The sequence below is a fragment of the Acomys minous genome (genome assembly GCF_964271855.1).
Source record: "Acomys minous genome assembly, chromosome: 13".
NCBI lineage: Eukaryota > Metazoa > Chordata > Mammalia > Rodentia > Muridae > Acomys > Acomys minous.
Window position 1 is genome coordinate 110842746 of NC_140495.1, and position 27248 is coordinate 110869993.

At 60.3% G+C, this 27248-nt stretch overlaps 5 protein-coding genes across 10 annotated transcripts in view; 3 read left to right on the top strand and 2 right to left on the bottom strand.

Annotated features, from left to right (window-relative positions):
- Positions 1-7: 7 nt before the first annotated feature.
- NELFE (negative elongation factor complex member E) lies at positions 8-5824 on the bottom strand. Of its 4 annotated transcripts, none has more exons than XM_084752165.1 (10): positions 5707-5824; positions 5166-5248; positions 3481-3550; positions 3138-3283; positions 2431-2505; positions 2297-2334; positions 1814-2157; positions 1529-1728; positions 1249-1351; positions 8-164 (listed from the first exon to the last, which is right to left on the bottom strand). In XM_084752165.1, the coding sequence occupies exons 2-10, from the start codon at positions 5238-5240 to the stop codon at positions 94-96; spliced, it is 1122 nt and encodes a 373-aa protein (XP_084608291.1). In that variant the 5' UTR covers positions 5241-5248; positions 5707-5824; the 3' UTR covers positions 8-93. The 4 variants fall into 4 exon arrangements, with proteins under 4 accessions (XP_084608291.1, XP_084608289.1, XP_084608290.1 ...); XM_084752163.1 differs by lacking the exon at positions 5707-5824 and adding an exon at positions 5571-5706; XM_084752164.1 differs by lacking the exon at positions 5707-5824 and adding an exon at positions 5486-5623.
- A 68-nt stretch (positions 5825-5892) lies between these two features.
- Positions 5893-16366, top strand: SKIC2 (SKI2 subunit of superkiller complex). Of its 2 annotated transcripts, XM_084752158.1 has the most exons (28): positions 5893-6043; positions 6135-6238; positions 7530-7639; positions 7741-7858; positions 7947-8061; positions 8157-8231; positions 8497-8550; positions 8626-8807; positions 8947-9075; positions 9284-9429; positions 9652-9798; positions 9904-9988; positions 10092-10198; positions 10574-10720; positions 10788-10884; positions 11028-11240; positions 11351-11461; positions 12188-12418; positions 12997-13134; positions 13266-13403; positions 14099-14203; positions 14458-14608; positions 14692-14818; positions 14936-15146; positions 15244-15354; positions 15432-15650; positions 15765-15905; positions 15991-16366. In XM_084752158.1, the coding sequence occupies exons 1-28, from the start codon at positions 6022-6024 to the stop codon at positions 16189-16191; spliced, it is 3735 nt and encodes a 1244-aa protein (XP_084608284.1). In that variant the 5' UTR covers positions 5893-6021; the 3' UTR covers positions 16192-16366. The 2 variants fall into 2 exon arrangements, with proteins under 2 accessions (XP_084608284.1, XP_084608283.1); XM_084752157.1 differs by having other exon boundaries at positions 14692-15146.
- Positions 16367-16400: 34 nt separating this feature from the next.
- Positions 16401-18443, bottom strand: DXO (decapping exoribonuclease). The gene is made up of 7 exons (XM_084752161.1): positions 18320-18443; positions 17811-18175; positions 17420-17655; positions 17109-17328; positions 16896-17031; positions 16690-16784; positions 16401-16608 (listed from the first exon to the last, which is right to left on the bottom strand). Exons 2-7 carry the CDS (start codon positions 18167-18169, stop codon positions 16458-16460), a joined length of 1197 nt encoding a protein of 398 aa, XP_084608287.1. The 5' UTR covers positions 18170-18175; positions 18320-18443; the 3' UTR covers positions 16401-16457.
- WHR1 (winged helix repair factor 1) lies at positions 18444-22217 on the top strand. Of its 2 annotated transcripts, none has more exons than XM_084752166.1 (7): positions 18444-18728; positions 18818-18954; positions 19852-19947; positions 20789-20928; positions 21380-21477; positions 21577-21724; positions 21836-22217. In XM_084752166.1, the coding sequence occupies exons 1-7, from the start codon at positions 18566-18568 to the stop codon at positions 21987-21989; spliced, it is 936 nt and encodes a 311-aa protein (XP_084608292.1). In that variant the 5' UTR covers positions 18444-18565; the 3' UTR covers positions 21990-22217. The 2 variants fall into 2 exon arrangements, with proteins under 2 accessions (XP_084608292.1, XP_084608293.1); XM_084752167.1 differs by having other exon boundaries at positions 21912-22217.
- Positions 22218-22671: 454 nt separating this feature from the next.
- The window catches only part of LOC311580794 (complement C4), a 20886-nt gene continuing 16309 nt past the window's right edge, over positions 22672-27248 (top strand). Inside the window, exons 1-7 of the mRNA XM_084752509.1 lie at positions 22672-22828; positions 22920-23115; positions 23520-23721; positions 23884-23954; positions 24599-24687; positions 26058-26140; positions 26224-26320. Coding sequence (XP_084608635.1) covers positions 22764-22828; positions 22920-23115; positions 23520-23721; positions 23884-23954; positions 24599-24687; positions 26058-26140; positions 26224-26320 — 803 coding nt within the window. The 5' untranslated portion in view covers positions 22672-22763. The remainder of the gene's footprint in view (positions 22829-22919; positions 23116-23519; positions 23722-23883; positions 23955-24598; positions 24688-26057; positions 26141-26223; positions 26321-27248) is intronic.

Below are 27248 nucleotides of genomic sequence, written 5' to 3' on the forward strand. Positions count from 1 at the left end.
GGCTGACGGAGGGGAACGAGCGTCTACCCCAGGATTTTACTGAGACCAGCTTGGGGGCGTGTGAGGCACAAGGAATCCAGCTTCGTGTCTTTCCTACAGATCGTCACTGTATACAATCTGGGTCCTCTTGTCCCGGTGACAACCCTTAGGGCTGTTCTGGACAGCTAAGGAGGGAGGAAAGTGACAGTTAAGGACTGAAGCAGAGGACAGGCTGGACCTGAGGTCCAGAGCCCTGGCCCTGGCCCTGGCCCCCCAGTGTTTAGGCTGCCCTCTGGCGGCCAGAGCATCACCATGAACCACAAGCTGTTTCCCCTGTAACAATGTCAACACCATGAACCACAGGAAGTGAATGAGAACATCTCTGTGGTCCTTGCTGGTTCCTTCCTGGCCTCCGCTTACTCCTTTCCCAGAAAAATCTGTTCCAGGCACGGTGGGTTTCCACACTGAGAAACCCCACAGGCCACGCCAGACCTCTGGGGGCCCTCGGAACCTAAGTGCCTAACTTCTCTCTTACACCTGTGGGGCCAAGAGGCAGTGCCGCTCTTTAGTCTTGTGCCCTGCCTCTGCTGAGCGCCCCTCCTTCTCAGAGCCGGAGTCCACGGCCCAGGCTCGTGGGCTGCACTCAGCGCAGACCCCTCTTCACGGTGCCTTTGCTGCCCACTCCACTCGAGCCTAGCGTGCTTGGGTTGCTGTAGACATGCTAGCACAGACAGCAGAACCCGGCCGGCTTCCTGACTCTCAGGTCATTTTCTCCCAAATCCCCGTCTCCGCTGTTTCCGGACGCACAGGACACTAATCCACATTTCCACGCCTGTCTTCTGCCTGAGGCCCAGAGCCGCAGGTCAAGTTCAGACAGTGCCAGTCACTGCTTGGGGGCCTTCCCTTTTGTCCAGACAGGGTTTCTCTGTGCAGCCTTGCCTGTCCTGAACTTGCTCTGTAGATGAGGCTGGCCTGGAACTCACAGATTTCCTGCCTCTAACTCCCGAGTGCTGGGACAGGCGCTGGGGACCTTTCCAACACTCCTCCCCTCCCCTGACAAGACAGCCTGGAAAGCCTGCACACAAACCCCGACCTTTAGCACTTTAAGGAGCTCAAAGATGTGGAAGGAACAGTGGGGTGCTGCAGGGAGGGTGAGGGGACAGAAAGTAGGGTGCTGCAGAGGTGAAGGAACAGAAAGTGGGGTGCTGCAGAGAAGGTGAGGACAGAAAGTAGGGTGCTGCAAAGATGAAGGAAGAGCCCCATCCTTACCGAGGGAGCCCCACACAGACTTGCCAGTAGCGGCGTCCAGCATGGGCTGTTTTCGGGCTATGTTGACTTTGAGCTGCACGGATTCCACCTGGGTCCCGTTGAGCTGTGGGACAGAGGGGAGGGGACAAGATGGGCATTACACGGAGCCAGGCGCTGCCACCTGGGAGGAGACCAGACAGGGATGTGAGGACGCAGGTTGTTTCCTCTAGAACCGCAGATTGTAAGGAAGCTCAAGGCTGGCAGGAGGGTGGGGGGGGGGGCAGGTCTGAGAAGTGCCCACCTCAGCGACGGCCTGATCTGCAGACTCCATCTTTTCATAGGTGACAAAGGCACAGTTTCTGGGTGGGTCCATGGAGAGGTCGATGATGTTTCCAAAGGGAGCGAAGGCCCCTCGGAGGAGGGCGGGTGTCATGTCCTCTCCGTACACGTACAGTGTGTTGCCCTTCCGAGGGGCCCTCCTCTCGGGGAATGAGTCTGACCCTGTGGGTTGGGAACCATCGTCACTGCTGAGTCCCCTCACCCTCTGCTTAGCAGGACCCACCCAGCCTCGGCCAAGACCACTCACTGCGGAAAGGGCCCTCCCGGTCTCGCTCCCGGTCCCGGTCTCTGTCTCGCTCCCGATCTTTGTCCCTGTCGCGGTCCCGGTCTCTGTCTCGGTCCCGATCTTTGTCCCTGTCGCGATCTTTGTCTCGGTCCCGATCTCTGTCTCGGTCCCGATCTCGGTTCCTTTCATGACTTCGGTCCCGGCTGCGGCTGCGGCTCCGGGGCGGGGAGGCTGAGGAGCGGGCACCACCGTGTTCCTCGTAGCTCCAGTCGAAGGCTCGAGGTGGGCCGTCACCAGTCCCGGGGCCCTCCGCCTCTTCTCCATCTGGTCCCAGTTCCCGCAGCCGATCACTAGAAGACACAAAGCTGGGAAGAGGCAGACAGTGAGCACCTCGTCTCCCTGACACGTGGGCCGACACTCCTGCAGTTCGCCTTCCACTCCAGCCCTGAACCTTCCACGGACGCCAACCTCTGACCCCACGCCAGACAGCGGCCTCTCTCTAACCTTTCATACAGAGATTTCCTCTGCGGACGTCTGGATGACTGCGGGGAGAAAGAAAAAAGATACAATTAAGATGACACCCAGGTGGGGGAATGGATCTTTTATTGTCCTCAATCCCCTGCCCCAGAGACCATCACCTCCTGCGGGTCCTCGTCAGCAGATGTGCTCCTCTGGAACGGCTGGAAGGTGGGGACAGGCCCCTTCTCAGGGTCCTGGAAGGGGCAGAGGCCCATGTTAGTGCAGACCATGGGACCTTCCCCCCTTTTTGGCTCTCATCTAGTTTCTCTTTCACTCCCATCACACCTCTTATTAATGATGTGCTAGGCCTTTTTTTTGTTTTTGTTTTTGTTTGGAGACAGGGACTCTCTGTGTAGCCTTGGCTGGCCTGGACCTTGCTTTGTAATCAGGCTAGCCTCAAATTCATATCTGCCTACCTCAGCCTCACAAGTGCTGGGATTAAAGGCCTCAGCCACCAAGCCTAGCTGATGTGCTGTTTTTTTGAGTAAGTGGCTTGGTTTACCCAAACCCGCTTTCAACCTAAGAAGCACAAATGTGGAGAAAACAGAAATGTAGGAGTCCCCTCGCTTAACACTGCAGTGGTGTACTCTGGCACACCACACCCCTCTAGCCACCGCTGCCCACGAGGCTCAGGCCAGCAGCGCTCAAGTTCACGAGTTGGACACTGGCCTGGGGACCAGTGACATGGCCTGGGGACCGGTGACACTGTCCCAAAGAATGAAAAAGACTAACAACCCAGCTGCCTTCCAGCTTAGAAAGGAGTCTCTCTGATGCCATCGTGCCCCGAACACCCTACTGTGCTCACCCAAACACCCACTGTGCTCACCTTCAGTTTCCCCTCGAGGGTTCGAGAACGTTTGAAACCTGAGTTCTTGGTTTCAGCCTTGATGGCACTGATGGCTCCTGACTTCACCAGCTGTTTGGCCTGTTCTGTTGCTGTGGCAGTGTCCACCACAGGCTGCTCGGATAGTGCTGGGGTGGAAGGGGGGGGAGGGGGAGAGAGAAGGGGGCATTACACTGGCTGTGGAGGGGGCATCACCCTAGTTGTGGAGGGGGCGTCACCCTGGCTGTGGAGGGGGCGTCACCCTGGCTGTGGAGGGGGCGTCACCCTGGCTGTGGAGGGCATCCCTCTGCTGCTCCCCTCTGGACTCTGCATCTCCATCACTTACAGCGCTTGACTCCACCCTGGCTTGCTGTGCCACTGCTGCTTTGCTTCTTCAGAGCCAGCAAGGCCTTTTTCTGGGAAGAAGAGAGATCAGTGGTGTGTTAGCCAAGGCACTGGTCTCGTGGGTGACAGTTCTGGGGACAGGGCATGTGGTCCTGTTGTACTTCACCCAGCCTCCACACCATCCAATGCCAGGAATATTTAACCTAACCAAACCATGGCGTCCAAGAGCTTCCCAGTCTCACATTTTGTTAGGGATGCTGTTTGTTTTTCGAGACAGGGTTTCTCTGTGTAGCCTTGGCTGTCCTCGAAGTCACAGAGATCCAACTGCCTCTGACTCCCTGAGTGCTGGGATTTTTTTTGTTTTTTGTTTTTTTGAGACAGGGTTTCTCTGTGTAGACTTGGCTGTCCTGGACTCACTTGGTAGATCAGGCTGGCCTTGAACTCACAGGGATCCGCCTGCCTCTGCCTCCCAAGTGCTGGGATTAAAGGCGTGCGCCACCATGCCTGGCTTCAGTCTCCTATTTTTTGAAGTTGAAAAACAAAAACATAGCCAGGTATTGTGGCACATGCCTGTAATGAAAGAGCCAGAGGCAAGAGAATCACTGTGAGTTCAAGCCCAACAAAGCAACCAAGGCAGAGAAACCCTGTCTCAAAAAAACAGACAAAAAAAAAAAAAAAAAAAAAGAAAGAAAAAAAGAAAAAAGAAAAAACCACCTAACCCCTGCCATATAAACTTCAAACAAGCCCTGAAATCTTCCTTGGGGATTTTATCCAGTATATTTAATGAGGCTGTACAAGAGTGAAACCCCTCGTCCATACCCTTAAGAAACACAGAAAATAACATTTTCAGATGCCTAAGCGGCTCCTAAGCTGAAACCTGGGCAGAGTTCCCTAACACAGGCAGAAAAGATGTTCTAGACAAAGAAAACAGGGTAGTAAAAAATGCAGGGGAGGGCCTGTTTTCAGAGTAAATACCTGTCTCTTTTGACAGGTATGCTGAGCCGAGGCTTCAGGACTCTGTTCCTCAAACATGTGATACCTCTGGAGTGTTTTCAAGGGACCAAGCAAAGCCAAACCCTGTCCTGAGGGGTTGGTGTGCAGGAGTAAACAGAGAGCTTACTGTGAGGTACCACTGAGTCCTGGGTATGGTGCCTCAGAGAAACTGAGGCAGGAACACCACATGAACCCAGGAGTTCAAGACCAACCTGGGACCCTGCTCCAAAGGAAAAGAAGAGACAAGGAGGGCGAGGGAAGGAGGGAGGGAGGGAGGGAGGGAGGGAGGGAGGGAGGGAACGGTACACGGGCAGGCTTGACAAGTGTCTCGCTGTGTCAGTGCTACAGAAGCCAGAGGTGGGCTGAGTATGGGGGCTAAGGCAAAACTAGTCCAGGCTACCAAAAGCCACACGGTTCCAATCAAGCCTAAAGTGTGAGAGATGAGAATTTTTAGAGCCTCTTAAGTGTAGTAGGTCCTACGTAAAAAGCCAGAAAGAAGATGGCCCTGGGCGTCCAAATGTGACAGTCTCCTGCTGCTGCACGACCCTAAAGCCACAGGAGAAAGGGTAATTCCGTGGGGGGACTGAGCAGAGAAGAGTCTGACGACGCCGGTGAAGCTCTGAACACGCTCACACTCACCCCAGGTGTCCTCAGGGCCTCGGAGAGGCTGGGCCACCACCCTGGCTCCCTCACCTTTTTCTTGAGTTTGCTGAATTTCTTCTGCAGTGCCTCTTCCTCCTCGCTCAGTCCGGGAGGTATGACCAACATGTCGGCTCCTGGTGCAAGGGCAGAACCCAAGACATCACGCTCTAGGGCCAGCATTCAGAAATTCACACGTCGTCCAACTTCTGTGCATCCTGTATGCACCCCAACCTCCAGGCCCGCCTACTCCAGCCTCCGGCCTGTCCCTAACCCCTTGTTTCAACGGGGCTGCCGTCCAACCTCCTGCTCACGGCAATCAACCGGCATTCCCGCCTATGTCCAAGGTCCAGACACCAGAGCCTTGGGGGTACCTCAGCCCGGAGAAGGAAAGCACTCCCTGCGACGCCAAGGCGATGGCTCCCGACCCCCATGCCCAGTGGGGTTAGGTCAGCCAACCTCGGGGTCCGGTGGGCAGAGAAGGCGGCCGGGCCCGCGCAGCGCTATCCGGGCAACCAGAGGAGGAGGAGGAGGAAGAAGAAGCGGGGGCCGCGCAGGCAGGGAAGGCGCGAAGGATGGGAGACGAAGCCCTCACCTGAGGGGGCGGCGCCCGGGCTCGCGGTCTCCGGCGCCGCCGCTGCCGCCGCCGCCGCCGCCGCGCGGGCTGCTGCGCGCGGGCTCGCAGCGATGACGTCAGGGGGCGGGACACGCGGTAACCAAGGCGGCGAGGCGCAGCGACTTCCGCCCGGCCTTGCCCGGCTGGGAGTCTGGCTTCGGCGCCCGCCCACGCTCCCAGCGTGGAAAGGAGAAGGGGGCGTGTCGGAAACGATCTCGACTTCCGCCCAGCTTGGGGCGGGGCCGACTCCGCGGTTGCTCTTGAGTTTCCGGGCTGCCAAGCAGCTGTTCCAGGATGATGGAGACAGAGCGAATCGGTGAGGGGGAGGGGAGGGGAGGGCAGGGGAGCCGCAGGGACTGGTGGACAGGAAGGACTTGGACTTTTAACCCGTGACTTTTCCTCCGTAGTGCTGCCTCCCCCGGGCCCCCTGAACCTGCCCCTTCGAGCTCTGGAGGTGGGATGCACTGGGCGTTGGGAGCTGCTGAACGAGCCTGGGGCTCCAGAGAGCACTGTGAGTGACTTTTGACGCTCACCTCTGACCCGTGAGCCTAAAGGAAACCCCACCCCGCTCCCAGGAGGAGCTAGCTTGACCTCCACCTGTGCCTGCACACTGTCATCCGGGGCCCCTGCCGATGCTAGGCAGAGCGGCAAGTTGCTGGAGGCTCTAGGTGTCAGAGCAGCGCGTGCCTTCCCCAGTGTCTCTCCTGCCTGGAGGTCCCTTCGCCTGCGCGCCTCAGGGCATTCGGCTGAGTCTTTGCCTTTAAACTCCTAACCCTGAAACCCTGTGAGGCTCACACCCTTAATCCCAGCACTTGGGAGGCAGTGGCAGGCTGGTCTCTTGAGTTGGAGGCCAGCCTGGTCTACAAACTGAATCCAGGACAGCAAGGGCTACATAGTAAGACCGCATCTCCAAAAGAGGAGGAGGAGGAGGAGGAGGAGGAGGAGGAGGAGGAGGAGGAGGAGGAGGAGGAGAAAGTGTGGTGGAGGAGAAGGAGGAGGAAGAGGAGAAGGAGAAAGTGTGGTGGAGGAGGAAGAGGAAAAAAATCTAGGCCTGGCAGGGTGACTTAGCCCATTTGGGGTGGATATCCTGCATGTCTGCATCTGTATCCACACGTTAGACACACACCTACACATGCTCACACTTACTACTGCTAATGACTAATTCTAAAGAGCAAGTTCCCAGCTGTGCATGTAGCTCAGTGGGTATAGTGCTTGCCCAGCCTACACAGGGTTTGATCCCCAGCTCTGGATGACACACAGGTGTGGTAGTGCATGCCTGGCACCCCCTCACTTGAGAGCGGGTGGTACGAGCACCAGAAATTCAAGCTGTTCTCTGGTATATATAAACATGTACATACGTGTACACACACACACACACACACACACACACATGCATCAAGTTGAAGGCAAGCCTGGGTTTCATAAGACCTTGCCTCAAATTAAGAATGCAGATTGCAGGGCTGAGCGTGGTGGCTCATGTCTGTAGTCCCAGCACTCAGATCTCTGTGAGTTCGAGGCCAACTTGGTCTACAAAGCGAGTCCAGGACAGCCAAGGCTACACAGAGAAACCCTATCTCGGGAAAAAAAAAAAAAGGAATGCAGATTGCTGTGTCTGAATCCACCATTTACATTCGTGTCCAGGTACTTGAGCTACAGGCGGGCTCTTGCCTGCAGAACCCTGCCCATCCGATTGCCTCGGCTGGCTGCAGGGGACATCTGCCGTCAGCTGTGAGCGCAGAGCCCCTCCCCTCTTCTGTCTACACGTGCCTAACTCACTGTTTCTTATCTCGCGCTGGCCTCAGCTGCCCCACGGCCTCCCTCCCTGTGCCCCAGATCTGCAGCAGGAAGCAGAGCAGCTGTTTCTGTCGTCTCCAGCCTGGCTTCCTCTGCATGGTGTGGAACACTCAGCTCGGTGAGAAGTCAGAAGGGGCCGGGACTGGGGAGCCGACCAACCACGGAGGGAAGCAGGGATCGGGAGAGAGCCGGTCCCCAAATCCCTTCCCTTCTCTGCAGAAAATGGCAGAGAAAGACAGATCCCTGGTCGCTCCTGGCTGCTCTGGGGGCTCCAGTTCCATCCGACCTTCAGGCCCAGAGACACCCAACCACAGGCCAGATACTGGGCTACAAGGAGGTGAGGGGTTGGCGAGCCCAAGAAACAGAACTGGGAGATGGGGTCATGGCAGGCGTGGTCTCACGAGGGCTCCCACCTCTTGCCTCAGGTCCTGCTGGAGAACACGAACCTGTCAGCCACAACGTCCTTGTCCCTTCGCCGGCCTCCAGGGCCAGCCTCTCAGTCACTGTGGGGGAATCCAACACAGTACCCTTTCTGGCCGGGTAAGCTGTGTGTGAGGGCGGCCGGAGAGAACCTTGGCGTCTAGGGACCGGGCCCCCCGCCCTGCCGCTGCGAACCTCGCCCTGTCTTTCCCCAGGTGGGATGGACGAGCCCAGCATGGCGGACCTGAGTGCGCGGGAGGAAGCTGAGGAGGAGATAGACTTCGAGAAAGGTGACACGTGGCCCTGGGTCTGAGAAGAGCCCAGCACGGTGCAGCCAGCCTTCCTGTACTCACACAGATCAGGGACAGGGTCCTTCTTGCCCCCAAGGGAAAAGGTGTTCTCCCTAGAAGATCTTTTAAAATGGTCACAGCTACCGTGCACATAAGCAGAAGACTGTGGGTGTCTGTGTCCTACGGGGTCCGCCATGCACATAAGCAGAGGACTGCGGGTGTCTGGGGGCGCAGTAGCTGATGCTGCCTCGTTCTCATCCTCCAGATCTCCTCAGTGTCCCACCTGGCTTCAAGAAAGGGGTGGATTTCGCCCCCAAGGGTGAGTTGAGAGGATCTGTAGGGCGCTCTGTTCCCGCGGCCTCCTGAGTGTGACGCGGTGGCTGTTGCTCCTCAGATGACTCGGCTCCCGTGCCGGGCTTGCTCAGCCTCAGCCGTCTGCTGGAGCCCCTGGACCTGAGTGGAGGCGATGGGGATGAGAGCGAGGCAGCAGGCGGCCCTGGAGGGGACGCCGCCTCAGCCGCCCCCGCCAGTGCTCCCCTGGTCCGAGCGAGCAGCCTGGAGGACCTCGTGTTGCAGGTGGGTAGTTACCAGCGATGAAGGCTGTAGGAAGGGGCTGTGATGTTGGGTTTGAGGGTAACCGTGAGGTACCCCTGGGGGACTCGTGGCCATCAGCGCTCTTGACTATTGCTTTATCCCTCCCACCCGGCTTTCCTAGGAAGCATCCTCAGTCGCATCCACCCTGGAGCCTCCCAAACCTCCACCTCAGGAGCAGTGGGCTGTGCCTGTGGATGTCACGTCCCCCGTGGGTGATTTCTACCGGCTCATTCCTCAGCCAGCCTTCCAGGTACTGCGCCCTGGCTCCGCCCCACCTCTTGGTAGACCTGGCCATGCCCCCAGGCCCTGCCTCGTCCTCTGTCTTCACCAGAGGCCACATCCCCTCCCAGGCCTGTCTTGCCCCTTGGTCCCAGCCCTACACTGGCCTCTTTGCCCTGCACGCCTTTGAGGCGGCGGAGAGGCTCCTCCCTGCAGCGCTGTCCCTCTCTCTCACACAGTGGGCGTTCGAACCAGATGTGTTTCAGAAGCAAGCCATCCTGCACCTGGAGCAGCACGCCTCTGTCTTTGTCGCAGCTCACACATCCGCCGGGAAGACAGTGGTGGCTGAATATGCCATCGCCCTGGCCCAGAAGCACATGACCCGGTACGTGTGCGCGCCTCCTCAGCCTGCCCACCTTCTCCTGCATCCTTTCTGGACCTCAGCTCGCCTCCCGCCCCCCACCTTGTCCTTTAGATGTGAGGTTCAGGAGAGGCTGACGGTGCTCAGGGTAGAGAGGTGGCCTGGCTAGTTAGGGAGCGTTGATGTCGTGAGGGAGGGCTGTGGGCCTGGGAGGGGAGCCTGGCTGACATCATACCCTGTTTTCAGAACCATCTACACTTCTCCCATCAAAGCCCTGAGCAACCAGAAGTTCCGAGACTTCAGAAACACATTCGGGGACGTGGGGCTGCTCACTGGGGACGTGCAGCTGCACCCAGAGGCCTCCTGCCTCATCATGACCACGGAGATCCTTCGGTGGGAGAGGGGTCTCCCCGGTGGGCCTGGGTGGGGTGTGAGCATCCTTGCAGAGTGGGGCACAGTCAGCTGCTGAGCAGCCAGCTTGCGCCATCTTCTCCCCAGCTCCATGCTGTACAGCGGCTCGGACGTCATCCGGGACCTGGAGTGGGTCATCTTTGATGAAGTCCACTATATCAACGACACTGAGGTGAGTGGCCCGTGGGCCTCATCGCGTCGCCCTGTCCCCCACACCCCGAGGGCCCTCCCACTCTGTCTGCCCCCTGACTGACCCGCCTCCCCACTGTGCGCAGCGCGGGGTCGTGTGGGAGGAGGTGCTCATCATGCTCCCCGAGCACGTCTCCATCATCCTGCTGAGCGCCACTGTCCCCAACGCCCTGGAGTTCGCTGACTGGATTGGGTGAGGCCCGAGTGAAGAGGGCTGGGGTGCTCCTTGGCTGGGGTTGGGGGGCTCAGGCCACTCCAGGTAGAGGAGAGGACACAGCCCCACCCAGATGGCTGCCGAAGCTCCCTCCCACACCCCCAGGGCCCAGAACGGTTTTTGCATGCTGAGGTGGGATGGTGGGGGGCATCCACCTGGGTGCGGGCCTCGCGCTCCGTGGCTGCGTGCTCCCAGGTGAGGAAGGGATAGTGCAAAGGTTGAGCCCTCGACCCAGCGGCAGCGGAAGTGGAGGTTGAGGCTAACGGCCTCCCGTTCTGGGCCTCAGAAGAAACTGGAAGATGGGGTCCCTTCCCACACCTTCTCTGACCCGCTGCCCTCTCCTCCTCCCTCCAGGCGGCTGAAGCGGCGGCAGATCTACGTGATCAGCACGGTTGCCCGCCCCGTCCCCCTGGAACACTACCTCTTCACAGGAAACAGCCCCAAGACACAGGGGGAGCTCTTCTTACTGCTGGATTCCCGGGGGGCCTTCCACACCAAGGGGTAAGTCCAGGGCTGGGGAGTCAGGCTGGGCCTGTGCTGGGCCTCACGCCACCCGCCCTGCGCACAGGTACTACGCTGCAGTGGAGGCCAAGAAGGAGAGGACAAGCAAGCATGCCCAGACCTTCGGGGCCAAGCAGCCCACACACCAGGGTGGGCCTGGGCAGGTGAGGGCCGGAGCAGTGCTCGGCCACCCTTTCAGCCCCGTCCCTGCGGGGAGCGGGTGGGCTTGAGGTCTGTGTCCGCTCCACACAGACCTATGTAAGCGCGCCTGTGCCACCTCCATATAAGCTCTCTCGCCACCCCTCAGGACCGTGGGGTGTACCTGTCCTTGCTGGCTTCCCTCCGGGCCCGGGCCCAGCTGCCTGTGGTAGTGTTCACCTTCTCCCGAGGCCGCTGTGACGAGCAGGCCTCCGGCCTCACCTCTCTTGACCTCACAACGAGCTCCGAGAAGAGCGAGATCCATCTCTTCCTGCAGCGCTGCCTCGCGCGGCTCCGAGGCTCTGACCGGCAGCTGCCCCAGGTGTGTCCCTGGAGACACGGGTGGGGTGTGCTGACCTGAGACCTGGCCCTCTTGCTGGGGGGGGGTGGTCCTTTTATACCACTGATCTCTGCCCTCTCCTCGCCCTGCAGGTCCTGCACATGTCGGAGCTCCTCCGCCGGGGCCTGGGCGTGCACCACAGCGGCATCCTGCCCATCCTTAAGGAGATTGTGGAGATGCTGTTTAGCCGGGGGCTGGTCAAGGTGAGCTGGGTGGCTGAGGGGCCCCGGGGTCGGCGGGCCAAGGCGTAGGCCGGGCAGGGCAGTGGTTAAGAACCTGGGCCCCAGATCCCTGGGTTTGAATCCCAGCTTCATAACCCTGCTGAACTCTGGGTCTCTCACCTTAACCTTAACTGGGGATGTACGTGATACAACCTAAGTGGTCCTGAGAAGAGAGACCTCCACAGCCGGCAGGTCTGTTAGCGATGCAAACTGAAATGCTCTCAGGAATCTCCGAGCACAGGGGGCTGCATCAGGGAGCTCCACAGCTGCGTACGTGGCCAGAGACGTAGGTTTTGCCAGTTTGCCAGTGTCTGGCAGCCAAGTACTGTTGTTGTTTTTCTACCTTGGCACTGTTTCAGCAAATTTAGTGCATGTTTGACATAAGGGTCGTTCTTGGGTATTTATTGTGAAGAAATTCTACCGTTGTCTGTGAGGGGACACGTGCTTCCTTCCCTACTGTCCTGTTTATGATGACACGGCTCCAACCATGGACGAAGGCTGAGAAGCAAGGTCCCTTTGATGGGACGGTGGCTAGGTACACGTAGGGAGCGTTCCTCACAGAGACGCATCGCCTACCTCCATGAGAGCAGGGATTGATCATGGCCACCTGTGGGTCCTCCTGGAGATCTGATCTGAGCCTGGGCTCCAGGGTGGGTTGTGCCCTGCCACAGCCTGTTTGCTCATCTGGTCTGTAACCCTCTGCCGCAGGTCTTGTTCGCCACAGAGACTTTTGCCATGGGGGTGAACATGCCGGCCAGGACGGTGGTATTCGACTCCATGCGCAAGCATGACGGCTCGAGCTTCCGGGACCTGCTGCCCGGGGAGTATGTGCAGATGGCAGGCCGGGCAGGCCGCAGGGGCCTGGACCCCACAGGCACCGTCATCCTGCTCTGTAAGGGCCGAGTACCCGAGATGGCAGATCTACACCGCATGATGATGGTGAGTGGGGGACACAGCTCCGGCGCCAGGCCCCTCAGCCCAGCCACCCTCCCTCTTCTCTTCTGCTGCTTTCATTCTGCCTGAGAAGTCAAGTGAACAGTGAGCAAGACCAGCCGGGTGTGGTGGCGCACGCCTTTAATCCCAACACTGGGAGGCAGAGGCAGGCGGATCGCTGAGTTCGAGGCCAGCCTGGTCTACAAAGCAAGTCCAGGACAGCCAAGGCTACACAGAGAGACCTTGTCTCAAAACAAAACAAGGGGCTAGAGAGATGGCTCAGTGGTTAAGAGCACTGGCTGTTCTTCCAGAGGTCCTGAATTCAATTCCCAGCAACCACATGGCGGCTCACAGCCATCTATAATGAGATCTGGTGCCCTCTCCCCATGTGCAGGTGTATGTGCAGGCAGAGCACTGTATACATAGTAATAAAGAAATAAATCTTTAAATGCTGACGGGGGCCTTTGAGCGTCCGTGTACGGAGGAGGTGAGCAGGCCTGGTCGGAAGCCGCGGCTGCAGAGCTGGGACCAGAGGACTGGCTGGGGAGGGGACAGGACTGACTCGGTCTGACTTCTGCCTCCAGGGGAAGCCATGCCAGCTGCAGTCACAGTTCCGCCTCACGTACACCATGATCCTCAACCTGCTGCGGGTGGACGCCCTCAGGGTGGAAGACATGATGAAGAGGAGCTTCTCGGAGTTCCCATCCCGCAAGGACAGCAAGGTGACGTGGCCAGCCCGGCAAGCCCAGCAGAAGAGCGCCAGGGCTGGTGCAGTGGGCAGGTAGAGGCGTGGGGTGGGGTGGGGCAGTCTAGCAGGCTGGGCTGGCAGACTCGTCACTCTGCTTGTACTCAGGCCCACGAGCAGGCTCTGGCTGAGCTCACCAAGAGGCTGGGGGCCTTGGAGGAGCCTGATGTGACCGGGCAACTGGCTGACCTGCCTGAGTATTACAGCTGGGGGGAGGAGCTGACGGAGACCCGGAACATGATCCAGGTGAATGAGGGGGGTGTTGGGAGGTGGAGGGAGGGACAGGGGGTGAGTGAGTGGGGTGTTAGGAGGTGGAGGGAGGGACAGGGGGTGAGTGAGGGGGGTGTTGGGAGGTGGAGGGAGGGACAGGGGGTCAGTGAGTGGGGTGTTAGGAGGTGGAGGGAGGGACGGGGTGAGTGAGTGGGGTGTTGGGAGGTGGAGGGAGGGACAGGGGGTGAGTGAGTGGGGTGTTGGGAGGTGGAGGGAGGGACAGGGGGTCAGTGAGTGGGGTGTTGGGAGGTGGAGGGAGGGACAGGGGGTGAGTGAGGGGGGTGTTGGGAGGTGGTGGGAGGGACAGGGGGTGAGTGAGGGGGGTGTTGGGAGGTGGTGGGAGGGACAGGGGGTGAGTGAGGGGGGTGTTGGGAGGTGGTGGGAGGGACAGGGGGTGAGTGAGCGGGGTGTTGGGAGGTGGAGGGAGGGACAGGGGGTCAGTGAGTGGGGTGTTGGGAGGTGGAGGGAGGGACAGGGGGTCAGTGAGTGGGGTGTTGGGAGGTGGAGGGAGGGACAGGGGGTCAGTGAGTGGGGTGTTGGGAGGTGGAGGGAGGGACGGGGTCAGTGAGTGGGGTGTTGGGAGGTGTTGGGAGGGACGGGTTCAGTGAGTGGGGTGTTGGGAGGGACAGGGGGTCAGTTCAGGTGTCCCCTGTGCCTGCCCTGTTCTCCAGCGACGCATCATGGAGTCTGTGAACGGGCTGAAGTCTCTCTCCGTGGGAAGGGTGGTAGTCGTGAACAGTGAGGAACATCACAACGCGTTAGGTGTGATCCTGCAGGTGAGGACCAGAGGGCTCCACTCCACCGAGAGTGGGAGGCCCGGCCCTGCCTTTCCCTTGGCCCAGGCACGGCACGACTCTGGTGCTCATTTTCGCTCTTGTGACCACTTTGTCTTGCGGCCTGGCCACCACAAAGCTGCTCTAGTTGGTTGGCTTGGCTCAAGGGCTGTGTGTGTGTGTGTGTGGGGCATCCGCCCCCACAGTTGCTGTGCACTCCCCAATCCCTGCCCCGGACTCTCTGCCTCCTCATGTAGGTCTCCTCAAACTCCACCAGCAGAGTGTTTACAACTCTGGTCCTGTGTGAGAAGCCTGCTGTGTCCGAGAACCTGAGAGCCAAGGGGCCAGCCACTCCAGATGTGCCCTACCCAGATGACCTCGTGGGCTTCAAGCTGTTCCTGCCTGAAGGTGAGAGGCTGGCAATGCCCGGCTCCCAACGGTGGCACACAGGATGCCTGGGCATGGTGAAGCCTGACCCGACTGGCTTTCAGGGCCCTGTGAGCACACCGTGGCCAAGCTTCAGCCAGGGGACATCGCTGCCATTTCCACCAAAGTGCTCCGCGTGAACGGCGAGAAGATCTCCGAGGACTTCAGCAAGAGGCAGCAACCAAAGTTCAGGTCAGACTCAGGGCGGGGTGTGTACCAGGTGTGTGTGTGGAGGGGGGTGCAGAGGGAGGAGGGCTCCTGTGGTAAAGAAGCCTGTTGGCCCAGACCACAAACCTGCTCCCCCTTCAGGAAGGACCCTCCACTTGCAGCCGTGACCACTGCTGTCCAGGAGCTGCTGCGGCTGGCTCAGGCCTGTCCAGCAGGACCGCCAACCCTTGACCCTGTCAACGACCTGCAGCTCAAGGACGTGTCAGTGGTGGAAGGTGGGCTGCGGGCCCGGAAGCTGGAGGAGCTGATCCGGGGGGCTCAGTGTGTGCACAGCCCCCGGTTCCCTGCCCAGGTAGCTCCCAAACAGAAGCAGCTTGCTCAGCTCCGTGCCCAGTGCACCCCTGCGCGGGGTGAGGGGGCCTAACGGTCCCTTGCTGTGGCTTCCTCAGTATGTGAAGCTGCAGGAGCGAATGAAGATTCAGAAGGAAATGGAGAGGCTGCGCTTCCTACTGTCCGACCAGTCGCTGCTGCTGCTCCCCGAGTACCACCAGCGTGTAGAGGTGAGAGCAGGATGCGGTGCGTGGGGCCGGGGAAGCCTGGGGAAGGCGGGCTCCCCAACCTTCGCCTTTTCCTTCAGGTGCTCCGGATCCTGGGTTATGTTGACGAGGCGGGCACGGTGAAGCTGGCAGGAAGAGTGGCCTGCGCCATGAGCAGCCACGAGCTGCTCCTCACAGAGCTCATGTTTGACAACGCACTGAGCGCCCTGCGACCCGAGGAGATTGCGGCTCTACTCTCTGGCCTGGTCTGCCAGACCCCTGGTGACCCCGGGGATCAGCTCCCCAGTACCCTCAAACAGGTAGGGGCCATCACCTCTCTCCTGGGTTGTGCCTCCCAAGGTGTGGGTGGCCCCTTCCTGATGGGGGTGTCTCCCTGGCCCTGGTGGCCTTGACCCTTCCTTACCCCTCTGCAGGGGATAGAACGCGTCAGAGCTGTAGCCAAGCGAATCGGTGAGGTGCAGGTGGCCTGTGGCCTCAACCAGACAGTGGAGGAATTTGTGGGAGAGCTGAATTTCGGGCTGGTCGAGGTTGTACATGAGTGGGCTCGGGGTATGGTAAGTACCTGGGCACGGCAGGCGGCTGGCTGGGAGAGGCTGCCCAGGCCCGGCACACTTAGTCCTCACGCTGTTCTCCCCACAGCCCTTCTCCGAGTTGGCTGGGCTCTCAGGCACCCCTGAGGGCTTGGTGGTCCGCTGCATCCAGCGCCTGGCTGAGATGTGTCGCTCACTCCGAGGAGCAGCCCGCTTGGTAGGGGAGCCTGTGCTGGGTGCCAAGATGGAGACAGCAGCCACCTTGCTACGGAGGGACATTGTCTTTGCAGCCAGCCTCTACACCCAGTAAAGCACATGTGGAGGAAAGTGTGACAATAAAGCGAGCGGTGGGCACAGAGGCAGGAGGATCTCTGTGAGTTCAAGGGTAGCCTGGTCTACAGAGTGAGTTCCAGGACAGCCAAGGCTACACAGAGAAACTCTATTTCAGAAAAACAAAAGTGTAATAATAAAAGAGCAAAACCAGAGTGCTTGGAGTGTGGTACGCAGCAGGAGACACAGTTAGAAACACGGTTTTATTATCTGCACAGAGACCAGACTGCTGTGTCCTCAGAAGCATCACTCCTTCCGTGAGGGAGTCTCTGAGAGTGACGGGAGGTCTTGGGTCATGGCTTCCACATACCATGAGGGCAGGAAGGCATAGGGTGCACCCCAGTGGGCAGACACAGTGACCGGGCCACCAGGTTCCCAGGAGAAGAGGTGGACGAGCCTGGGGGAAAGATGGAGGTGTGGGGTGCAGCCAGAGACGGAGACGGTGCCCAGAGGTGGCGCACAAGTGTGAGCACCTTACCTGGGGTCGTCCTGGATAACTGTGCTCTGGGCAAAACTAAGGAAGGCGGCACAGAAGTTCATGCACACTGAGGGATTCCAGCCATCCGGGTCATTCTGCATCGGGCAGAGGAGGGGGAGGCAGATGGCACAGAGGCCCTGGCCCTGAGGTCTGGGCACAGGGGAGGCGGGTGGGGAACAGGTAGCAGCTGTGACCCTCTGCCTTACCCTGACGTTTTCAAACATCTCCATGGTAGGAAAGGTCTTTAAGGAACACACGAAACCTTCCGGGTTCCGGAAGCCAGCGACAACATGCGGGACCCCTGGGAGGAACGACTGAGCCCACCATTTCAGAAGCTTGTGCCTGAAAGGCCAGGCAAAGGGTCAGGCCGCCCGTCCCCCCCTCACCCCCAGGGCTCTCCCGCTCAGCCCCGCCCGGACCTGTAGAAGCTCCTCCACTGGCCAGGGGTGTGCATCTCCTTGGAGGTCTTGAGCTCCACATAGCAGGCGGGGGGCTGTGTGGACGGGGCCTGGGGGTTTAGGCAGTCCACCTCCCCGGAGAACAGCAGAGGGTGCTTTCCCAGGCGGCTGCGCAGCACCGAGCAGAAGGCCACGTTGGTGTTAACCTCCCCAGAGGGGTCTGGGGAGCCTCCGGGCTTGTCTGTACGAGAGAGAGGCGGCAGCAAGGGGAGAGGCTCTGGGCCCCTCTGAGGAGGAGGAGGAGAGGGCCGCGCCGCAGGGGCCGCTCTCACCTGCGCACATGTACTGCTCAAATTTGTAGCCCATGTACATGAGCTCCCGGAGGAGGGGCGGCCTGGCGAGCCTCTGCGCGCGCGCCGCCGGGGTCTCCACCTCACTCAGGTACAGCGTCCCTTGGAAGCGGGAGGCCGCCAGCTGCCAGCCCTCCTGCCGCTCGTACGGGGTGGTCAGCAGCTTTGTCAGGTGTCCCCTCCACGTCACCGTGGCCGTCGCCAGCCAGCCCGGACCCCTGAGAAGGAAGAGTTTGGGGCTAACGGTCTGACTGGGGCTTTAGCTCCGCCGAGCCAAAGCTCCCGCTGAAGACCCTTTGGCTCTCCCGGCTGGAGACGGCGGGCGCGGGCGGGGAGGGGGGCGGCTCCGGACCGGCTCGTGCGCCCCGCTCACCCCTCCAGCTGGCCCCGGTGTTCCAGGACCCAGCGCAGCAAGTGGTCCAGCCTCTCTTTGACTTCCTCGTCCCGGGGCTTGTACCGGTCGGGGTAGCCATCCCTGAGGTCAAAGTCCGGGCCCGGGCCGCTGGCGGGGGGCGGGCTGTAGTAGCGGAGGGCTCGGGCATCGCCGTGGTACTGGCGCTGCGCGTCCAGCGAGAAGCAGCCCAGCTCGGAAGGGCGCCGGTAGAAAGGAAAGGCTCCGGCGTAGAGCGCGGGCTCTGCGCGCAGCGAGGGCGCCCGGCGCGGCAGCTTCTTCCACGGCGCCGCCGCCGCCGCCGGCTTCTCAGCCTTCCTCTTGGCCCAGCGCGGGTCCATCAGGGCCTGGGAGGCAAAGCGTCCCCGTTTCAGAGCGGACGAGGACCGAGCGTCCAGGCGCCGCGCCCCCGGGGCTGCAGCCGAGAGCCTCCGACCCGCCCGGGCGCCGCCGCGCCCCGCACTTCGCGCTGACAGCAAAGACCTGGTCGCCTCAAAGCTCCCGCCTCAGGGCAGCGCGTCAGACGGGCGGAGGCACAAGTGCGCCGCGCTCGTGCGCCCTCAGGACGGGAGCGGGCGGCGGCGGCGACACCCGTCCGCACCTCAGTCCCCCCCGCCCCCCCCACGGCGGGGAGCGCTCCGGACGGCAGCCAATCGGCGGCGGCGGCGCGGCCGGCGGAAGGGAGGCGCCCTTCGCCATCAAACCCAAGACGACCAATCAGAGGCCGCGTCGTCATCATGCTGCGCAGGAAGTCCCCGTCACCAGGCTCCCCCGTTCCCGGAAACGTGAAATCCCGGGCTATGAATCGCAAGAGACAGCTCCTGGCGTCGGAGGCCTTCGGGGTCAAGCGGCGGCGGGCGCCGGGGTCCCTGAAAGCGGATCCCCTGAGGGCGGGCGCCGGTAACCATGGCAACCGGGCGCGGGGCGGGGCGGGGGCGCTCGGGCTCTCCCCCCACACCCGGGACTTCATCCCCTGTCCTCCCCGCCAGGGTCGGCGCGCGAGGCGGTGGCGGAGCTCGCGCAGCTGTTCCCCCGCGGGCTGTTCGAGGACGCTCTGCCGCCCATCGCGCTGAGGAGCCAGGTGTACAGTCTGCTGCCGGACAGGACGGTGGCCGACCTGCAGCTGGTGAGGGCGCCCCGGAGGGACGGGCGGAGGAGAGTGAGGGCCAGGGAGGGAGGCGAGCCTGGTGCGGACTCCCAGGTCCCCCAAGTGACCCTGCCAGCAGGACGGCTGTCTCGGAGGATGCTGGGCGGACGGGGGTGACGGAGGGGTTTTTTATTTTTTTAAAAAAGGAGCTCGAGTGTTGCCCAAGCCAGCCTGGGACAGTTCTGCTCCGTCGGGTTTGCATAGGCAAGGCGGCGACCTCAGGATAGGTCACTGTCCCCATGAGCAGGTTTCCGAAGGCAAAAAGCAGTTAGTCACAGTTGCAGACGCCCCTGCTGTACGTCAGTGTGTGTGTGTGTGTGTGTGTGTGTGTGTGTGTGTGTGTGTGTGTGTGTGTGTGTGTTGGTGGTTACTGGGGACTTAGCTTCCCCGGACTGGACTAAGAGACAAGTGGCTGGTGGATATGCCTAGCATAAAATGGAGTTTCTTCAGCCATCACAACATCAATAAATTGTTTAGGGTCAGTGAGATGGCTCGGATGGTAAAGGGTGCTCCTAGCTGGACCGCCTGAGTTGATTCCTGTAGATGCCCTCTGACCTCACCCTGCAGGCCATGGCACTTGTGCACTTCCCTAAAACGGAATCTTTTTTTCTCTCCCCCCCCAAAACCTTTCAGAATTGCACAAGAGAGCACAAACTTTTCACCCCTGAGACAGGGTGTCTCTGTGTAGCCCTGGCTGTCCTGTACTCGCTTTGTAGACCAGGCTGGTCTCCAACTGACAGCCATCCATCTGCCTCTGCCTCCCGAACGCTGGGATTAAAGGCATGTGCCACCATGCCTGGATAGTTTGTTTGTTTGTTTGTTTTAAACAAGCTGGCCTGCCTTACCCTTCTTTCTCTCTACTCTCTGTGGAAACAGAAGGAGCTTCAAGAGCAGGGAGAGATCAAAGTCATCCAGCTGGGCTTTGACTTGGATGCCCATGGGATTGTCTTCACTGAAGACTACAGGACTAGGGTGAGTGAGTGAGTGAGTGAGTGAGTGTGTGTGTGTGTGTGTGTGTGAGTGCCTGTGTGTGTGAGTGCCTGTGTGTGTGAGTGCCTGTGTGTGTGAGTGCCTGTGTGTGTGAGTGCCTGTGTGTGGTGGGCACAGGAGGGCAGGGGAGTTGGGCATAGGAATGACAAGAAGAACATTAACCAGAGCCCACATCTCATGAAGAGGGCGCCCAGCTGTGGTGAGTAGTGAGATGGGGAGGGGAACAGGGAAAGAGGGAGAGGGGGTCAGGAAGGCAGTGCTGTCCTGGGACCCACAGAGACGGGGTCAGGAAGGCAGTGGTGTCCTAGGACCCACAGAGACGGGGGTCAGGAAGGCAGTGCTGTCCTGGGACCCACAGAGACGGGGTCAGGAAGGCAGTGGTGTCCTAGGACCCACAGAGACGGGGGTCAGGAGGGCAGTGCTGTCCTGGGACCCACAGAGACGGGGTCAGGAAGGCAGTGGTGTCCTAGGACCCACAGAGACGGGGGTCAGGAAGGCAGTGGTGTCCTAGGACCCACAGAGACGGGGGTCAGGAAGGCAGTGGTGTCCTAGGACCCACAGAGACGGGGGTCAGGAAGGCAGTGGTGTCCTAGGACCCACAGAGACGGGGGTCAGGAGGGCAGTGCTGTCCTGGGACCCACAGAGACGGGGGTCGGGAAGGCAGTGGTGTCCTAGGACCCACAGAGACGGGGGTCAGGAGGGCAGTGGTGTCCTGGGACCCACAGAGACGGGGGTCAGGAAGGCAGTGCTGTCCTGGGGTGATGTGGGTAGAGCAATGGTGGGGTGGGGCTGTGCTGGCTACAGACATCAGCTTTGCTTCCAGGTCCTCAAGGCCTGTGACGGCCGACCGTGTGCTGGGGTGGTGCAGAAGTTCTTGACCTCGGTGCTCCCAGCCTGTGGGGACCTTAGTTTCCAGCAGGACCAAATGACACAGACTTACGGCTTCAGGGACCCAGAGATCACGTGAGATGTGGGGTCAATATGTCCTGCATCTGGTAGCCCCATCCCTTCCACTCTCCAGCTGGTTCCTCCTCAGCTGCTTTGTCAGCTTAGTGAAGTGAACTGCGCTCCACCCTGCAAGAAAGCAGCCTTGCCCAGTGCACGAGGCTGGCAGAAGCCATGCCTGACAGTGCTCCCGCAGGCCTCTACATGCTTGTGTACCCGCCCACATGTGTGTGCTCTATGCATGCCTGTACATACACACAGTGTCTGTCTGTCTCTCTTTCTCTCTCAAGGCTACAGAGAAGCTGCAGAGGGGACAGTCAGGCAGGGTGGTGGAACCTGCAGCTGAGTGGCTCTCTGCCTCGGGTTGCCTGTGTTTCTGGCCACTTGATACCCATGTGTCAACTGTCGGAGAGGGCAGGGTGCTCGGGCTCTCGCTGCAGCTGTGTCAGTCTGGCCTCCACCCCCACAGGCAGCTGGTGAACGCTGGGGTCCTCACTGTCCGAGATGCTGGGAGCTGGTGGCTGGCCGTGCCTGGAGCTGGGAGATTCATTAAGTGGTTTGTGAAAGGTCTGTTGCCTATAGCACAGTTGCTCAGTGCCTCAAGGACACCCCGTGGGGTCTCTGTGTGACTCACCTCTTCCTTTTCCTGGGCCACCTCTCCTCCAGGGCGCCAGGCTGTACTCAGCATGGTGCGGAAGGCCAAGTACCGCGAGCTGCTGCTGTCAGAGCTCCTGGGCCGCAGACCCCCTTCAGCTGTGCGGCTCGGCCTTGCCTACCACGTGCATGACCTCATTGGAGCACAGCTGGTGGACTGGTGAGTCTGGTCCAGGGTCTTGGGAAATCGCAGGGACACAGGGTTGGGCCCCCCAGGTCATGCGCCACTGGCTGGCACAGCCCAGTTTCTCTCATCTTTTCTGGGACTCAGGAGAACACTGCTAAATTCCGAGTTTTCACACTTTGGGCCTAGACAGCGGCTCCAGTCTTGTCTTCTTGTTACACAGTGTCTCCACCACTTCCGGAACCCTCCTTCGCCTGCCAGATACGTGAGGAGTCAACCCTTGGGCTCTCCGGCCCGCTGAGGGGTTCCTGGAAGCACTGGCCCGGAAGAACAGGCCCCCAGGATGGGCGCCAGGCTCTGGCCCGAGCTGCGCTGTGGGCGCTGCAGCTCTGCACTTCTGTGTGTGTGGAGCCGGGAGCCGCGCCAAGGGGATAGGAAGGTGGGACTGCTCGGAGCACCGGGGAAGGGAGCAGAGAGCTCCGCCCTCCGTGTCAGGTTGAAATTGCCAAATAAAATACTTGTCACTGTACTTCGTCTCCATGTCCTTTGTTTACTGTGACACGTGTCCAGGTGTCATTTGTGGATAGCATGAAGCCAAACTTGGGGCTGAGCATTTCGTCATAGTTCAGAGAGCAAGGGTTACTCAGGCCGTTTTCCCTGTGGGGTGAGCGTGCAGCCCATCTTCTGAGCCCCAGGCTTTCTGTTGGGGCCTGGATGTAAGGCGAGAGTCTCGGAAGCATTTCAACTGCCTGTCCATGTGCCGTGTTGGTGCTGCACACACTTGCACATGTGCCTGCACACGCACACAGTTAAGGGAGGTGCCTGGTACTGGGATAAACAAGCACAAAATCCATTTTGGGGCCAAGATTTCTTCAGAGACCCTGGTGCTTGGGTGGCTTCCCCAGCACTGGGCCCAGGGCCAGTTGCGTTTCTTGGCCATCACGTGGTTTCCCGGCTCCTCTGAGCAAGGGGAGGGGCAAGGTCCAGAGCAAAACTCTGGCCCCAACCCTAGGTGGACCAGAAAGGAGCAGACAGTCAGACCAGGCGGGCCTGACCTCTCCTGGATCCTCCAGCCATGCGGCTCCTCTGGGCGCTGGCCTGGCTGTGCAGCCTCTTCGCCTCCTCTCTGCAGAAGCCCAGGTGCTGGGGAAGACACTGGTGCTCGGTTCGGGAGGGCTGAGGGAGAGCGGGGTGACGGGGTCTGAAGGTGTACCCCACACTGCTCTCCCAGGTTGCTCCTGTTCTCTCCATCTGTGGTTAATTTGGGGACCCCCCTGTCAGTGGGGGTGCAGCTCCAGGATGCCCCTCCAGGACAGGAAGTGAAAGGATCAGTGTTCCTGAGAAACCCAAGCAGTGGTCGCCTCTGCTCCCCAGAGAAGATGTTTGTCCTCAGCTCAAGAAATGACTTTGTCCTTCTCAACCTTGAGGTATCCAGGGCCTGCACCCCTGCTGTTTCTCAGGCCTCCTTGCGCACCCTGTTGACAGTTTGTTTATTTAGTTACAAACAGGAGGCAGCTGTGTGGCGCAGGCTGGCTTTGAACTCATGGCAGTCCCCTCGCTCAGTCTCCCGGTGCTGAGCTTTACTGGTTCTTGTACCTTTTGCTTTATTTTTGCGCTTGAGACAGGGTTCCGGGGGTTCAGCCTTAGATTGCATGTAAGTGCCCAGAGAACCGCTGCGGCCTCCCAAGTGTTGGGATCACAGCTGGGCGCCATCATGCCTGGCCCTTTTGTCGCTTTTCCAAGCCGCGTCTTGCCTCTCTCAGCCAGCCAGGTGCCGTTGGTGTCCCCCCCTCCACCTTGGGCTCTGCATCCCGTGTCTCCCCCCTGACAGGTACCACTGAGAGATGTGACGAGCTGTGGCCTCTTCAACCTGAACAGAGCCCCCAATGTCCAGCTAATAGCTCAGTCTTCCTGGCTAAAGAACTTTTCGCCCAAAGGCACAGACACTCAGGGTGTCAACCTGCTCTTCTCTTCCCGCCGGGGACACATCTTTGTGCAGACTGATCAGCCTATTTATAACCCTGGCCAGCGAGGTGAGCCTCCCGCCTCAGGGCCCCTGCCTTGTCCCTCTCCCAGGTTGCTCAGAGCAGGTTTGGTGCCCTCTAGGTAAAGTGGCCACACATGGCGCCACCCTGGAGGCTTTAGTCCCCACCACAGTCACTTTGCTCTTCCTACCTCTCCTTCTCAACTCTTAGTTCGTTACCGAATCTTTGAGCTGGATCAAAAGATGCGTCCATCCACTGACACCCTCACGGTTACGGTGGAGGTGAGTGCCTGGCTCCTGACCTTCCTGACCCTGTGCACACATAGTCCCCACGTCCCCACCTTCCTGACCCTGTACACACGTGTAATCCCACCTTCCTGACCCTGTGCACGCGTGTAATCCCCACCTTCCTGACCCTGTGCACGCATGTAATCCCCACCTTGCTGACCCTGTGCACGCATGTAATCCCCACCTTCCTGACCCTGTGCACGCGTGTAATCCCCACCTTCCTGACCCTGTGCACGCGTGTAATCCCCACCTTCCTGACCCTGTGCACGCATGTAATCCCCACCTTGCTGACCCTGTGCACGCGTGTAATCCCCACCTTGCTGACCCTGTGCACGCGTGTAATCCCCACCTTGCTGACCCTGTGCACGCGTGTAATCCCCACCTTGCTGACCCTGTGCACGCGTGTAATCCCCACCTTGCTGACCCTGTGCACGCGTGTAATCCCCACCTTGCTGACCCTGTGCACGCGTGTAATCCCCACCTTGCTGACCCTGTGCACGCGTGTAATCCCCACCTTGCTGACCCTGTGCACGCGTGTAATCCCCACCTTGCTGACCCTGTGCACGCGTGTAATCCCCACCTTGCTGACCCTGTGCACGCGTGTAATCCCCACCTGACCACATCGACTTCCCTTGCAGAACTCTCATGGCCTCCGTGTACGCAAGAAGGAGGTATTTGCCCCCACTTCCATCTTCCAAGATGACTTCATAATTCCAGACATCTCAGAGTGAGCTCCCCCACTTCTTTCTACACCACCCCACCTCAGGGTGCCCTCCACATTGGGCAAGGGGCACATTCCAGATGTTTTGAACCTACTCCTCCCAAGCCTCTGGTCAAACAATGGCTTTCTTCTGGTGGACTCAGGCCATGGCTGTGGCTGGGTAGCCTGGACTCACTCAGGCCATGGCCATGCAGGGGTTAGCCTGGACTCACCTAGGTCATGGCCATCTGTGGCTGGACACCTAAGCCATGGCCATGGGGGGAGGGTTATCCTGGACTCACCTAGGCCACGGGCATCTGTGGGTGGGTAGCCTGGATTCACTCAGGCCATGGCCATCTTGGGTGGGTAGCCTGGACTCACTCAGGCCATGGCCATCTGTAGGTGGGTAGCCTGGACTCACTCAGGCCATGGCCATCTGTGGGTGGGTAGCCTGGACTCACCTAGGCCATGGCTATCTGTGGGTGGGTAGCCTGGATTCACTCAGGCCATGGCCATCTTGGGTGGGTAGCCTGGACTCACTCAGGCCATGGCCATCTGTAGGTGGGTAGCCTGGACTCACTCAGGCCATGGCCATCTGTGGGTGGGTAGCCTGGACTCACCTAGGGCATGGCTATCTGTGGGTGGGTAGCCTGGATTCACTCAGGCCGTGGCCATCCGTGGGTGGGTAGCCTGGACTCACTCAGGCCATGGCCATCCGTGGGTGGGTAGCCTGGACTCACCTAGGCCGTGGCCATCCGTGGGTGGGTAGCCTGGACTCACTCAGGCCGTGGCCATCCGTGGGTGGGTAGCCTGGACTCACTCAGGCCGTGGCCATCCGTGGGTGGGTAGCCTGGACTCACTCAGGCCGTGGCCATCCGTGGGTGGGTAGCCTGGACTCACTCAGGCCGTGGCCATCCGTGGGTGGGTAGCCTGGACTCACTCAGGCCGTGGCCATCTGTGGGTGGGTAGCCTGGACTCACTCAGGCCGTGGCCATCTGTGGGTGGGTAGCCTGGACTCACCTAGGGCATGGCTATCTGTGGGTGGGTAGCCTGGACTCACTCAGGCCGTGGCCATCTGTGGGTGGATAGCCTGGACTCACCTAGGCCGTGGCCATCCGTGGGTGGGTAGCCTGGACTCACTCAGGCCGTGGCCATCCGTGGATGGGTAGCCTGGACTCACCTAGGCCGTGGCCATCTGTGGGTGGGTAGCCTGGACTCGCTCAGGCCGTGGCCATCTGTGGGTGGGTAGCCTGGACTCACTCAGGCCGTGGCCATCTGTGGGTGGGTAGCCTGGACTCACTCAGGCCGTGGCCATCCGTGGATGGGTAGCCTGGACTCACCTAGGCCGTGGCCATCTGTGGGTGGGTAGCCCGACTCCTGCCCTTGTCCATTTTCAGGCCGGGGACCTGGAAGATCTCAGCTAGGTTCTCAGACGGCCTGCAGTCCAATAGCAGCACCTACTTTGAAGTGAAGAAATACGGTAAGTGCTGAAGTGAGGGGAGGAGAGGAGTGTGATGCGGGGCGGCCCTGGGGCAGTTGCACCGTCTCTTCTCTTTCATTCAGTCCTTCCCAACTTTGAAGTGAAGCTTGAGCCTCAGAAGCCCTATATCGTGACAGAGCCCAGTAACTCTGAGGACATCCAGTTAGACATCGAGGCCAGGTAACCCCGCCCTCTGGTCCCGCCCCCAGGCCAGGTAACCCCGCCCTCTGGTCCCAGCCCCAGGCCAGGTAACCCCACCCTCTGGTCCCACCCCCAGGCCAGGTAACCCCGCCCTCTGGTCCCGCCCCCAGGCCAGGTAACCCCGCCCTCTGGTCCCAGCCCCAGGCCAGGTAACCCCACCCTCTGGTCCCACTCCCAGGCCAGGTAACCCCGCCCTCTGGTCCCAGCCCCAGGCCAGGTAACCCCGCCCCCTGGTCCCACCCCCAGGCCAGGTAACCCCGCCCTCTGGTCCCACTCCCAGGCCAGGTAACCCCACCCTCTGGTCCCACCCCCAGGCCAGGTAACCCCGCCCTCTGGTCCCACTCCCAGGCCAGGTAACCCCGCCCTCTGGTCCCAGCCCCAGGCCAGGTAACCCCACCCTCTGGTCCCACCCCCAGGCCAGGTAACCCTGCCCTCTGGTCCCGCCCCCCAAATCCAGGTAACCCCGCCCTCTGGTCCCACCCACAGGCCAGGTAACCCCGCCCCTGGTCCCGCCCCCAAATCCAGGTAACCCCGCCCTCTGGTCCCACCCCCAGGCCAGGTAACCCCGCCCTCTGGTCCTACCCCCAGGCCAGGTAACCCCGCCCTCTGGTCCTACCCCCAGGCCAGGTAACCCCGCCCTCTGGTCCCACCCCAAGTCCAGGTAACCCCGCCCTCTGGCCCCACCCCCAGGACTCCCTGTGGGCAACCCAGTCCCCTCCACCCTTGGCTCTCCTGTTTTTGGTTTTGGATTTTGAGACAGTCTCACTCTTACTGTATACTCACTCTGTAGACCTGGCTGGCCTTGAACTCACAGAAATCCATCAGGGATTAAAGATGTGTGTGTGGGGCTGGAGAGACGGCTCAGAGGTTAAGGCCACCGACTGCTCTTTCAGAGGACATGAGTTCA